This window comes from Rhinolophus sinicus, chromosome 1 (genome assembly GCF_057876585.1).
Source record: "Rhinolophus sinicus isolate RSI-liver-muscle chromosome 1, RSI-T2T, whole genome shotgun sequence".
Classification (NCBI taxonomy): Eukaryota; Metazoa; Chordata; class Mammalia; order Chiroptera; family Rhinolophidae; genus Rhinolophus; species Rhinolophus sinicus.
The window spans coordinates 19,626,018-19,640,988 of NC_142501.1; the positions used below are offsets into that span (position 1 = coordinate 19,626,018).

A 14,971-nucleotide genomic window follows, 5' to 3' on the forward strand; every position below is an offset into this window, starting at 1 on the left:
ACAACAGTTCTGTGAGGCTGGAATTGTCATTTCCATTTTATATTACAGATACGGAAATGGAGGTTCCGGAGGGGCTAAGTGACCTGCCAAGCTGTAACAGGCAGAACCAAGCCTGGGCCCCAGCTCCATCTGGTCCCAAAGCTCATACTATTAAATACGATCCCTTAAATGTCATACTCTAATGCTACATGGCCACTCTCCATATGCCACTTGGAAAGTACAGTGGAAAAACCTTGTGGTGTCAGGGAACAGGATTAAAATTCTGGATGAATCATGTCATATCTGAGTTTTAGTCTACATTGCTATATTTCATGAACGTGGTTTTACTTTTGTTCTACATGCCCCTTTGTAATTATCTGGCCATGTCTCAGTGGAGGGATACCAGAGTAGGTCATACAGTAACTTAGTAACTGTATTATTTCTCATAGGATGCTGAGTTCTCTTAAAACAGGTGGGTACTGAAAGCATTCATTCCATTGTCTATTTCCTACAGACTAATCAAAATCGAATGTTAACTTTAAAAATCTATAATCTTATTTTTCTTTTAAAGAGTGATATCGTAAATGTCTCACAGAAGTGAAATGGTTTAGTCAATTAACACATTTACATGATGGACTATTTATAGCTATTTAAAAGGGTAACTACTAAGCATATTATAGTAATATACTTACTTAGGTACAAACAAACAGGATATAAAAGTTTACATGGAATTATGCACCAACAAAACACAACAAAGAGACTGGATGGAAATCGATACCAAATTATCATCAAGTAGCAAGGAGGAACTTTGGGGAATTTTTTTCCTTTCTTATACTCCCCCACAACTAATATTCTTTCTTTTATAAATGAAATATATTACTTACAAAGTCATAAATATATATTTTTTTTCAGAAACATTTTTACTGTAATTAATATGAAAGCCCTTTAATTTTTTTCTCATAGGCTTTTTCTTTGACATCACAGACTTGCTGAAGTATTCATATTCTAATTTCCCAAATCCATTTTCAATAGTTTTATCACAACTAATGTGCTTACTTTTAGATTAGATTGAAATAAAAAGGTGATACTTACTCCAGATTTTACTCAAAGTCTCATAGGGCTTGGTAAACTGAATGATACTGCATTCCTTGATGAGTTTAGTTACCAGTGTCAGAAAACTAAACAGAAGACGATCTGCAGCTTTTTCTTCAGTTTCTTCCACAATCTAAACACAGATTGGATGCAAATCAACTAAGACAACAACTTCAAAGTATCTGATGGACATTTTTACTCTAGCATGTAAATCTACACCAGTGTTTATCAACTGCAAGACTACTGACATTTTGAGTGGGATAATCCTTTGCTGTGGGAGGCTATCTTGTGCACTAGAAGATATTTAGCAGCCTTTACTCACTGGATGCCAGTAGTACCCTTCTACCCTCCAGTTGTAACAACCAAAAATGTCTCCAGACATTGCTCAATCTCCCCTGAGGGGCAGAATCACCCTGCTTGAGAGAACCTTCGATCGTCATATACTATGGAAGATAACTTACTTTGACCTTTATTTTAAAAAGAAGATCCAACTACATTGAATTCTTGCTTTTATTAATAAAAAGAAAACAAAAACATTTTGAACACATCATTTAATCTATTAGCTAGACTACCTCAAGTAAAACTATAAAAGTTAGCAAAAGTTTTATTCTCTAGCACATAACTTACATCTTGAAAGTTTTCAGGATCAATTTCCTTTTCAATCACAGGGAGAACAGTTCCAAGTCTTCTCTCGAAAGTGAGGCCTTCACTTTCCACAAACAAGCCACAGATCAGGGCAGCGAGTTGTCTACTTAAGCTCTACCAAAAAAAGCCAAAAAACAAACAAACAAAAACTCACCACAAGACAATATTAATACAACTTGGGAGACTGTTTCCAAACTTGTAAAATAAAAAGTATGCATGATTCTGTCCTCAATAGTTCATGACACCAGAAATCAACGGAGAATGGATCTTTGGTGGCCAACAAGAAAAACACGGAGAAATCTTCATACCCAAAAATAATATTTAAAAAAAGTGGTATTCATCATTATCCACTAATACATTTTATTCTCATTTTAAATTTAAAAAAAAAAAAGGGAAAAAGTTTCATACCATCCCTTCAGCCCTCTATTCTGACTTTAACATTTAAACCAGTAGTAAGATATGACATGTGCTGTTTATATTCCACAAAGATGAGCCAGTGATGCTGGTGGTAAAGTCATCAAGTAGATGCAATCATTGACAAAAATTACATTTCATAAATTGAATAAGCAAAATTGGAAACAAAGGTACTCATAAATGGGGGCTGGTTAAGTAAATTACGAAACAGTCACACAGTGGAGTAATTGGCTGACATTAACCATGTAGTGGGAATAGAGGTGATTTTTACGTTACCCTCTGTAACTTCTTATATTTTCTGAAATTTTACTATAAGAATATATTATTAACATAATCAAATAAAAATAATAAAGCTAGTTGAGAAAAATTAATCCAACAATATTCTTACTTAAAGTATGAACACCAAAAAGCTAAGACTTTTCATTGAAATATTACTAAAAGTAACCCTAACCTTCTTTGCTCCAAACCAGGTGGTAACCATATCAAAGAGCCAATCTTTTTTCTCAAGGTTGATTTTACTGAGTAAGGATTTGATCGTTATAGATGCCATCTTTTTACACATGGCAGAGTCATCATTCACCATCATTAGACAAAGAGGAATAAAGAACATCCCGCAGTTCTCATGGAGCAGCCCCTGAAAGAAAACAGGCACTTATGAGCACACTCAGACTAGAATTCTCAGAGGCCCTAACAAGGGTGGACCGTGGGCTCCCAAAGGCTCAAGGGAAACACGGCTAACAGTTTGTTTTTGTAATTCACGGTACCTGAGGGAATGTGTCAAAGAGATAAGCGATCATTTCCAAGACAGACTCTCTCCCAGTCTCATGTTCATAACTAGGGCAAGAACATTGGAAGGACTTGTTAGTATCTTTTAAATTTACTAATAATTATTTTTCAGAGCTTAAAACACTGTTTCAAGGTGCCAGTCTATATCTTAAACAGTGGGGAAAAAACCCCGTTTTCCCAATTTTAATGTTTGCATATACCATGCTACTGTGCAGTTTTAAATGTAATTTTATTAATTTTTTACCACTCTCCTAAGTGGACTCTAATGACAATTCAATGGTCAGAAGGAACTGAAAAGCAACTTACAGAACTGCAATATGAAGCCACACACAATGTTTGCTAATCAAGTCAATGATTCACAAGACATCATCCTCAGAGAATGTGCCATTACGTTTCAGCTTATTCAAGACAGCTGCCACATTAAAAGGAAAGCAGAAACTACCTTCGTTGCTTCCTCTGTGTAGCTTATGGCTTAAACTTACTTCAGTTGAGCGAGCAAGAATTCCAAGTTTGGTCTCAATTTATCACCCAGCGGATAGTCAAGAACGTATTTCAGAAAAACCTGGGAACAGAAGTCACACAGAAGATTATTTGGATCGTCTCTCTCCAGGATTCCTGTTTCCTAGCCGCTTTCTGGGACACACTGGTAGGTTACAAAGACCTTTCAGAAGGGTGATCAGTTATGTGACGTTGGCCTCCTGAGTTGACAGCTGTACCTCTGACTCTCTCCTCCCACTTCCCTTACTCAGGTCTGGCCCTTCACGCCTGATTAAGAGTCAAGTCTTGGCCCACCAATGGCACGATTGTTTAGGGCTCCAAATCTAAGCTCAAGAGTTGGAAGCTCCCCTGTCTTTGACAGGTGGTGCGTGTGGTGGTGGATGAGTATAGACTGGAGTTCAACCTGTATTTCCTCTTCAATAAGAATAACAATAATTTTAATACTGATATTAACTATTGCCTTTACTAAATACCTTCTATGTGCCTAACACTGGGTTTCTTGGTTAATTTTCATTACTTCCTTAGGGAGGTGATGTTACCCCATTTTACACATGAAGAGAATGAAGTTGGTACAGAGATAAATAATTTTGCTCAAGTGGCAATGCTTAGTCCATCTGCATCCAAAGGCTCTGCTTGTAAACTGTACACTATTCAGCCTCTTTTGTTAATAAACCGTGAGAACTAAGGCATATCATTCAACTTTCTAGGCCTGTTTTTTTCCCCAGCCATAAAATGGGGGTACTATTTCTTTTGAAGGATAGTTACAAATAGAAGTCACATATGTGAAGTGCTGGGCATACAATTAGTGCTTAATAAATAGCAGCTGGCCCTCCTTCTTCCTAACAGGAAACTTTTCCAAAGAAAAGCCTCTTCCCTTTCCACCCTGGCCTTCTCAGCACTCCAAAATCTCCCTGAACTCTGGAGTTCGTATTTCCACTTCAGACTTTTCCACCTCCTGGGTGGGTATGTGCTCATACGATCAGGGATGAACAAATGTCTGAACACAAATCTGTTCACGTCACTCCCCTGCCTACTGATTTCAACAGCTTTTGCTCTTCTAAATCTTGAACAAGTCCACAAGGTCTTGCCTGACCTGGCTCCCTTCCCCACCTCACTCACCTTCATTTAGCTGCTCCAACAAGCTCAGCTCTTACCCACCTCAAGGCTTACCTTCCTCAGGCATCTGCCACTCTCTTCACCTGGGAGGTGAAGCCTTGTTCTCCCTTCAAAGTTTGCTCACATGCCAATCCTCAGGTAAGCCTTCCCCGACTCTCACATTAGGGTGGCTCTCCACCTGATCATGTACTCTTATCATACGCTCTTCCATATTTTATTAATTCTAAGAAGCACAGGTTTTCGTATTTTAATATATCTGAAATTGGGATGTGTCATACAACTGATGGCACTTACCCTTGTGTCAGAGTTTTTCCTTTCTTTAAGGTATATAAGTAATGCTGTGTCTCATAAGTGATGAACTACGACAGCACTTCTTTCCTCCTGGCACTCAAGTGTCTGTAACTAAAGAACTATTTGTGGAATTTTGGTTTTGTGCCTGTGTACTGTAAGATAGGGACTATAAATTTTGGTTCACCACTCTTCCAGTGGCACCTGACACACAGTGATATGCGGAAGTGGTCCACGACGACGGACCTGTGGATGGAAATCTTTGCCACAGGCTATCGTGCTGAAGAAGGACCGGTACTTCTGTCTGTCCGACACATGCTACACGTGGTGGGCTATACTCAAAATGCTCGTTAACTGGAAATGCCCGTAAGACAAGGCAGAGACCCTTCTCACACTTGGAGTGTAGATGGGTATTCCTGAGTATTAGAATAAAGCATCAATATGACACAGAGTTATCTTCAGAATTCAGTCGATGCTGACAACTCTCTATCTAAAACCAAACAGAGAAGGCAGGGCCCAACCCTTGTTATAGGAGTCAGTTCTCTACAGACCTGTCTGCACTGGACTCTGGCGGGTTCGCTTTGCGCAGAAATTGCCAACTTGGATACTTTCCGCATGACATCATCAATTTCGGGGACCAGCAATTTCCTTGATAAAATGGCCTAAAATACAAAAGGAAAAGACATACTCTTCATGTTTTATTGCAGATGGGTGTAAGCCAAGCTGATGTTAAAGTAGTCACAGGCAGTTTTTCAGAAATAATGAAAAGTACCCCCAAAAGAAAAAGAACATAAAAATGGTTAAAATGGGCAATTTTATGTTATGTATATTTCACCAGAATTAAAAAGAAAAAGGAAGACACTGTCCAATACAATAAATACAGGCAGAATACTTGTGTTTGTACAGAATTGCCTGGAAGTATTAATATAGAGTTCACGTTCAAACCTTTTAATGAGTAGATATGTTAGCTTATAATTAATTTACCAAAACCATCATCTTTGTAAGTACTTAATCTTGGAAGCCTACAGATAGTCAAACTACCATGTTCCATGGTATTCTAGATATCTGACGTGAGGCTCATAAACTGTAAAATCCACAATGCTGGTGACCATACCTTCAGAAGACCAAATGCAGTGGCCTGTCTTGAAGTGTCATAAATGTCTTCCTCCGCGTACGCTAGTAGAACCTGAAGCTGCTTCTCGGTTATCTGGTAAGACTTCACTTTCTTCACAAGTATGGTCACACACTGCAGGTTTCAGGAGTGAGGTTAACAGGATGGCACACAAATCAGGATCCAGTGAAACAATGAGGACTTAATGTAATATCAATGCTTTTTCACACTGGAAACCAACCCTCTGGCCTTAGCAAATTCATCGAAAAACATCTGACCAAGACCACAAAGGACAAGGTGGAAAACTAACTTTGAGGTTAATCCTGGGGCTGACCTTTCCTAAGTGCATGTGAAAACAGCTCACCTTGAAACAATTTACCACCAGGTGGAAGTTCTGGCCTCTGGCAGCTCCGAGTTTGGCATAGTCCTTCAGCAAAAGGAAAAGGTGTTTTGTCAGCTGTTCCGCTTTTGTTTCTATGGAAGGCAGAGGGAACCTCAAGACCCAGATCAGGCATTGTAGAGCACCTGTGATCACCTGAAAAACAAAACCCAAACCAGTCAATTTAGGAAGTGACTACACCCAATAACCCAGCACCCAAGGCTGTGCAGACTCTATAAGCAATCGCGCTGAAGGAGTGAAATGCTCTGAGCAGCCCAGGCTGGGAGAACTGCGCCCGAAGTGAAAGAACATAGGGAAGTTTCTCATTCCCTGTTGTAGGAGAACTAACTGCTCCTCCAAGACAAGTGAAGACACATCCCAAGCTCACCTGCCATATTCTTACCTTATCTGGGTCAATGACTGTATGGACTGACCAATTTTAGCAATTAAAAGAATGCATTACAAATGACTTTTTTTATTTCTAGAATGATTACTTCAATTTAATCCGTTCTTATAAGCTTATATTATGTATACAAGGAACTCTACTGAGTGTTAGAAATAAAAATAAAAAGGATGCCATCCCTCATTTAAGGAGCAGATAACTGGCTCAGAAATTAAGCATGGGAAACAATGAACTATAATTTAATAGTTAAGTGCTTTGCAAAAGGTATAAAAAAGTGATTACCTGAGAATCTCTGACCCTCTAGCCCAAACCTCAGAGGTCACCTGGATGAGCTAGTTCCCCTAGTTTAGCTCTCTCATCGACCCTACTGCTCTGGCTGCTGCGATGGCCTTATTGGGCTGGATGAGATGAGACCCAGAGCAAAGAGCTCCGGAGTCAGAAAGACCAGGGCATACACCCAGCTCTGCAGCTTATACTTACTCGACTACAGAGATGTTACTTAACCTCTCGGCACCTTCCCTGTAAAACAGGCAATCTGAGGAAGTGGCAGGTGTAGGCAATGGAGTCTGACAGACTGAGGCTCACAGTACCCTAGATCTATGCCCTGGGGCAAGTCATTAGCCTGAGGCCTTGTTTTCTTATCTAAAAAACAAACGATAACCTACGCCTTCTGGATGGTTCCGAGGACTCGGAGCAGTGCTGCTGATATGAATACAGGGACCCCACCACGCACCCTCCTGAAGCTGTTGTGAGGATCAAATGAAATAAGTAATGTTCCTAGAGGGGCTTTTAAAGCTTTAAGGGTATCCAAACATACGGGATTATTACATTGGGGAGCGACTGAATGCAGGGAATAGAGGCGGTTCAGGATGTCCTAAATCCCTTTAAAAACTCAACTATCTCATGAAGCACGAGCCTAGAAGTATAATCCAGGTGCTTTTGCACGACACAGCTCTTGTGAAGGAAGATGCTCACCTTCACGTCCATGGAACCCAGGCAGTCTAGGAGGAGAGAAACGAAAGGGTCCAACATTTCCAGAACACGTTCCGTGGAAGACTTGATCTTGGATGTCTTCAGACTCAGGTGCAGCAGCTGAAAGTTTAAACAAGACATTTCACAGCACTTGCCTACAAGACTGAATGTGTTAGGTAAAGGTGAGATATTTTAAGAGACACGCATGAGATGTTATGGTGCTTCTTTCTATTTGATATACAAAGCTTTTGAAAAACTGGGAAACTGCCTGGGAGACCCTCCGTGAGTGAGAAGGTGGGAGCTCACTGTGCAGCTGAGATTCTAAGTTCGCTAACCAAATGGTTACTCAGCATCTACTTGGATCCCAGGCACTGGCTCGGCACGTAGGATGCAGAAATGACCCAGACGGACACGCTCCTGCTGTGATGGATCTTAGCCAGGAAGACAGACTCTAGGAAATAATGAACTGGCAACGCAGGCTGCTTGGAGAGTTCTGTAGGAATCTGGGCAGAAGGAGGAATGGGTGATGAGGTCCTGGGGCAGGAAGTGTGGAGACTTCATAGAACTGAGGGAAAGCCACATGTGGCTGGAAAGTGTGTGGGCGTCGTACAATATGAGGCTGGGCCCTTGCAGCCCAAATAAAGCACTGGCTGTCTCCTAGGAAAAACGGAAGCCAATGAAGGGCTTTGAAAAGGAAATTAAATGATCAGACTTGTGGTTTTAAAAGCTCATTACCTTTTAAAAAAATTTAGAGTAGTTTAGGGTGCAAACTCATGGGCATAGCAATAATGAAACCATAATGAGTATTAGGTCAGAATCATTCATTCTGTGAGTTATATTATCAACGTAAGAAATAGAAGAGATACATAGTGAAAGGACCAATGCACCTTTTAAAAAACATTCCATAATGTGTTGACAGCAAGGCTTTTATAGTGGATTAATAGTGCAGTATTAGAATTTTAGCAGAGCGGTAAAAGGTACAGACCCACTGTGGGCAGTGAGTCTCACTATAAGGTTAATTCTTACCCGAAGCCCAGACTCAATGAATATGTGCATGTTGGTTTTCCTGCTCACAACAGCTTTCTGCCCACCTCGTACTGGAGTTGGGGGGAGCAGCAGACAGCTCTGGGGTGGCAGACGGGGATCGGGTGCAGGGGCTGTTGGATTTCTGTCAATCACAATGGAATAAATAAAGAACACTATGTGTTAACTTTCCCATTAGTTACTACGTCCCTCTCTGGTGATAAGAGCTGAGCACTACATAATGTGCTGTTTGCTGTGGGTTTTTCCTCCTTTAACCACAAGACATAGCAGGGATTATCAGGTTGTAGATCGAGGTTACTAGCACAACCCCAGAAACAGAGGCCAGACTGATGCGCACACATTCAAATTAAGATGAACAGCAAGGGGACACGCCCTTTCTTTGATTTCTGAAAACAAATGCTAAGGAGTGTCTTTTAGTACACAGAAGCAAAATCCAGAAGAAGCTTACTAATAAGGTATTTTAAAATCTTTTAAGGTCTAAATCTCTGATCAGAACGAGAGGTATGTATTGAAAAATCTATCCTAAAAAAAAAAAAATCTATCCTAACTTTTGATTCAATAAATATCCAGAACAGAAATGGTGTCAGAGAAATGCCAAAAAAATCAGCTGCTGTCACGTTAGCTACCCCATTCATTAGAAAAATAATCTCATGTTGAGATGTACCACTCGGAAGGACCTCAGCCCAAATACCAGAAAGCAGTACCATCTTATAACTCAGATAAATATATTTCTTTTAAACTAAAGCAAATTATTAAATTAATCCACTTGAAAGTAAATACGAATGGAATGGTTTATCAGAAGCAAGCACCTAAACAATAGCTTTTTTTTTTTCAAACTTACTTTTCTTTCTCCGTTAACAGGGGGAGATTTTCACTGACCAAACCGTAACTGAGCAATAGAATGGATTCTGCCGTCATTTCCTGATTGACAATTAATCCTGCAATGATTCGGCGTAAGGTTTCATGAACTTTCCGGGCTAGTTTTAAACTCGTGGTATTTTGTAAGATCTAAAGGCAAACACAAATGTCATGCCAAGGTAACACAGAACTGCATTTTGACTTGTTGCAATGGTAGTTTTTTTAAAAATATATATATATATATATATATATATATATATATATATATTTGCTTTTTAATATGTTTTCTTCTAATAAAAAAAAACATATTCTTAATAAGATTTCAGAGATAGAATATATAAGACAAATTGACCCATAACCTCAACACCAGAGATAATCATGTCAGCAGTGTGTATGCCTCTGAATTTCTTGCAGTCTCTGTGTGTTCTCTCTGTTCATGAGGACCGAGGGAACACAGCTGGAGATATGATGTGACATTTGTAAGATGTCAACCCTCCAAGTGCATTAACAGCTATTTCTTTGCAAAGGTGGAGGGATTCGATAATATACATGGAAACTACATGTGCTCTGTTGACTCTTTTTCATCCTCGAAAATTTAACATTCTTAGATCAGGGTAAATGCATTTCTAGGGAAAATGATGGGGTTAATCTAGAACCAAAACATTTGGAATTATAGTTAATTCATGCCATTAGATAGTGCTTTTTGCTCTAGTCTTAGTACATAAAACTGTAATAAAATTAATGTTAACTGAATGTTCACCCCTGTAACTGGCACAGAGAACACTATCCCTGTCCAATAGGAGGCAGAAAGAAACAGCTGGAAAATGTGAGCTTTGGATCAGAAAGATCTGGAACTAAGTCATGACTTTCCTCCGTACCCATGCTCCTTGCTACCTTCCCAAGCCTGAATTTTCCTCTCTAAGACGGAAGCACCATCGATCTCACAGAGTGGTTGTGCAGGTTAGAAGAGATAATGAAGCACAATGTTTAGAACATAATACATGCTCAACAAATGCCAATTTTCTTCCTCTTGGTAACCTGAGAGCAGCAGTGTGACTCCAAAGGCCTACGTTCTCAGCTGCTGACTATGATTTCCCTGCACTTCAATTCTTACTGCCTTTCCTTCTGCATCTGATGGCTGACACCAGGGACTCTGATTCCTGGATGAGACTGCTCAACCCAGGGCTGCCAGCTAGTGGCCATATGGTATTGGTGTCCTTTGCACCAAAGGAAATGGTGATCAGGTGCAGTGTGAAGGTTTGCCCTGCCAGGCTCTTTTCGAGATCTGCTGTATTACATTCAAGTCCTTACCTCTTTCAGTGGAAGGATAAGTTTGGTAACTTGATCTTTTCCTACAAACTTGCCCAGGATTTCATAAGAATCATAACTCTTGCTTCTTCGTGCCTCCATGACTTTGGAAAGGATCTGCTTTACTTCCTTCTCTTCAGCAATGGCACCAAACAACTCGTGGTTAAAAATCTTTAAAAGAAAAAAGCCAAATGGCAATTACGTACACACAGAAGTGGAAAGAGGACTGGTACGTCCAAACCAAGGAAAGCCAGTTGGACTGTACTGAAATTAGTTGGTAAGAATTTCTACTGGATTTCACTTTTTTCAGTATAGGTTAGGGACCAATGACTAAAAAAACAAACAAATATAGAAACAGCTGAAGGTTTACACTAATGAGAAACAAAAGAAGACTATAGTAAGTCCTCAGTGTCATCGATAGGTTCTGTGACCTTAAATAAAATGACATAGGAACCAGTTTTGACACACGGATGACAAATGAAACCAGTTTTACCATCAGCTGACCGATATAAACAAGAGTTAAGTTCCTGTGGCATCTCATCAATATTATGACGATATGATGCTTTTCGAGTACCTGCTGTACTCCATAGGTTTACACATATAACTATGTAATATACAGACAGGTACTTCTCTGACATTATCAAAGAGTAGCTTAGTTTCTTTTTAAGAAATTCTCATGATATTTGCAACTTAGTTATTGAAAGTAATACATTTAATTCAATGTTAATGTATATATTTTTAAATAAATAAACAAAAGGTTGTGTGACATATTTAGTCTCTTCCTAATCCTAACCCCAAAATTATCAAATTACCCAATTTTAAAAGTTGATTGTAAGGTGAAGGGCTTAAGAAATTGGTAGTTACAAAATAGTTACGGGAATGTAAAGTACAGCATGGAGAATACAGTCAATAATGTTGCAACAGCTATGTATAGTGCCAGGTGGGTACAAGACCAGTGTGGGGTGGGAATCACTGCATAAATTATATAAATGTCTAACCATTATGCTGTACACCTGAAACTAATATAAAATAATATTGAATGTCAACTGTAACAGAAAAAAAAATAAAAGTGATACTTAAAAAAAAAAAAAAAAAAGATTATGACCAGCTTTATTACAGTGGTCTGGAAACAAAACCACAGTATCTCCGAGGTATGCCTGTATGTACAAATTATTAAGGTAGTTGAGCAATTCTCTACGCTACGAGTTTACAACATTTTTATGAATAAATTTCAAAATGCTTCTGAAAGTTCGTTAGCACACCTCATTTGAAAAGAAAAAAAAAAGTTGATTGTGACTAATTTTTTTCACTGTTATAAATAAAGCTTTGGTAAACATACTTTTATATAAACCTGAGACTACATCTCTGATTATTCTTTGAAAACAAATTCTTGGAAGTGGCTGAAATTTCTGCTTATTTCAAAAGCTCTTGATACACAACGCCAGTTTCCTTTCCAGGAAGGCTATACCAACCCATGACCTAATAGCAATGGCCGAGCGCACATCTCACTTCACTTGAGTCTTAGCTTTTTAAATCCCTGCTAATCTAAGAGATGAGATAGTACATTATTTTCATTTTTATAGGCCATTATTATCTCTTATTTTGTGAACTGATTTTTTGTGTCCTTTGCCCACTTAAAAAAAATTTGGAATTCCTTTCTCTAAACCTTACCTCAATCATGATATTTAAACAAGAGTCCAAATCCCCGACGTGTAGCTTGTTGGTGAGGCCATGCAGCAACATGTGAACAGTGAAAGTTAGCACGTGGACCTAAAATGAAATGCACAATAAGAGTATGAATGGTTGGGAACACCACACAAGAAAAGACAAGATCTACGCACTGCAAAGAGAACATTCAGAGTATATAATCTGTCATCATTGTAGGGAGTAGCTTTGAAAAATGACACATACTTATGTCACTATCTAAAATCCTTTCACCAAATGGTCATTTTGTACAAAAGACGCTCAGAAACATATTGCCATGCTTAGGATTATTGTGACTAAACCAGGCCAGTGGTTTATAAAGAAAGGCATGAGAGTCGAACTTTAAAAACCAAACTGTGAATTAAGAAGCTTGCAGATGTTGAATACAATCAAAGAAGGTAAAGTGTTATGAAGGAAAGAAGTTTTTGCCCTCAAGGGTAACCATAGCTAACATTCCTAAGAGCTTGCCATGGGCCAGGTGCGTATTAATATCTCTCATTCTCTCATGTATTGAATCATTTATTTCTCACCCTCTGTATCTATAATCAGGTGCCACATTATCGGAATGTCTCAGAAGAGGAAGCTGAGGCACAGAGAGGTCAATAATTTGCCCAAGGTTACATGGGTAGGAAGTGGTGGAGTCAGGATTTGAGAGCAGATGGGCTGGCACCAGAGCCCCTCACTATGCTATGCTGCCTCTCAAGGTTTTTGATTCTTTATATTGCTTCCTGAATTGTAAAGTTATCAAGGTAAACATCAGCTAATGATCATAGGCTAAGGAAATATACATTGTCAATACACAGACTGAATTTGAAAGTGAAGGCAGTTTCATTTTCATGTGTCTACTTGTGATCTCTCAGTGCTTTTATATATATATATATATATATATATATATATATATATATATATATATATATGTATATATATATACATAAAATGTTTGCTTTTATATATATATATGTATGTATGTATGTATGTATGTATGTATGTATGTATATACACACACACACATATATAAAATGTTTGCCATTTGAAAAAATCCTTTTGGGAGGGATAAAGAATAACTTGAAGAATACAATTTTGGTAGCGTCTACATGATTAATACTAAAACCCAAACCAGTTATACTTTGGTCCCTATTTTAATTATTTTAACAAGTACTGGGATGGACTTGAAGAACAGGTAGCTAGAGAAAAAAGGGCTACTCATTTTAGCACCTTAGCTGCTCCATTTCAATGTGAATGACTCCTCAAAGACAGAGCTGTACTGTATTTATCCGTGTACGCCCAGTGCTCAATACAGCACCTCACACAAAATAGTCATGAAATAATTCTGGCTGAAAGAATAGAATAAAAATGGATGCCGACAGGGGCTCCAGTTCCAGGAGAGATGGAGATAGCATCCTCTGCCCTGTCTTGGGGTAGACAGAATGCAGCTGTAACACCTGGACAGCAGCTACTGGGGAAGAACACCAGAACGCAAGTCCCACCAAAGCTCACCCAGCCCCTCAGCACCCCAGTGGTGATGGTGGTGGCAGTGGCCCCCAACTCTGTGGGAGGGGAACCCTCCTCTCCTCCCGTGGAACTGCAGTTCCGAGAGGGTGGGCCAACTCTTGTTGCTTTTCTCCATCTCTGTCCTGCCAGCGCTTGGCCCGATATAGGTGCAGATGTAGGAAGTGCATAGCAAAGCAGAAGAGAAAGAGCCCCAGCTTTCTAGCTGGAGGACTGAAGCAAATGGAAAGTAAATTGTTAGTAAAAAACAGAAGATACAAAGAACCAAATGAAAATTTCAGAACTGAAAAACCCAATAACCAAAATAAGAATCTCACTAGATAGGCCCAATAGCAGGATGGAGACAAAAGAGGAAGGAGTCAGTGAACTTGAAGATAGATTAATAGAATTATTCAATGTGAACAACAGAGGGGAAGAAGACTGAAAGGATATATAAACAGAGCCTCAGTGATGAGTGGGACAAAAACAAAAAGTCTAATATTCATTTCATTGGAGTTCCACAAGAGGAGAGAGTACAGTGCAGAAAAATTATTTGAAGAAATGATGACTGACAACTCCCCAAATTTGGTTGAGAAGCGCAGAGCTTACCAAGGGCTAGGCACGTATTAATACCTCACATGTACTGAGTCACTTAATTCTCACCCACTCTATGATGTTGGTGCTATGTTACTGGCATTTTTCAGAAGAGGAAGCTGAGGTGCAGAGAGGTCAAGTAACTTTCCAAACAGAGTAAACCCAAAGAAATCCACACTCAGACATATCATAATCAAACTGCTGCAAAATAAAAACACCGTCTTTAAAGCAGTCAGAGAAAAACAATGCATTACTCAGACAGAAACAATGATGAATAACTGGATTATTCATC

At 39.1% G+C, this 14,971-nt stretch overlaps 1 protein-coding gene across 1 annotated transcript in view; it reads right to left on the minus strand.

The window, feature by feature from the left end:
* The window catches only part of UTP20 (UTP20 small subunit processome component), an 89,132-nt gene that overhangs the window by 6,612 nt on the left and 67,549 nt on the right, over positions 1–14,971 (minus strand). The window contains exons 44-56 of the mRNA XM_019732102.3: positions 12,565–12,663; positions 10,897–11,064; positions 9,569–9,735; positions 8,710–8,851; positions 7,687–7,803; positions 6,294–6,464; positions 5,933–6,064; positions 5,370–5,480; positions 3,399–3,478; positions 2,895–2,964; positions 2,582–2,764; positions 1,699–1,830; positions 1,072–1,204 (exon numbers count right to left, since the gene is read on the minus strand). Coding sequence (XP_019587661.3) covers positions 1,072–1,204; positions 1,699–1,830; positions 2,582–2,764; positions 2,895–2,964; positions 3,399–3,478; positions 5,370–5,480; positions 5,933–6,064; positions 6,294–6,464; positions 7,687–7,803; positions 8,710–8,851; positions 9,569–9,735; positions 10,897–11,064; positions 12,565–12,663 — 1,705 coding nt within the window. The remainder of the gene's footprint in view (positions 1–1,071; positions 1,205–1,698; positions 1,831–2,581; positions 2,765–2,894; positions 2,965–3,398; positions 3,479–5,369; positions 5,481–5,932; positions 6,065–6,293; positions 6,465–7,686; positions 7,804–8,709; positions 8,852–9,568; positions 9,736–10,896; positions 11,065–12,564; positions 12,664–14,971) is intronic.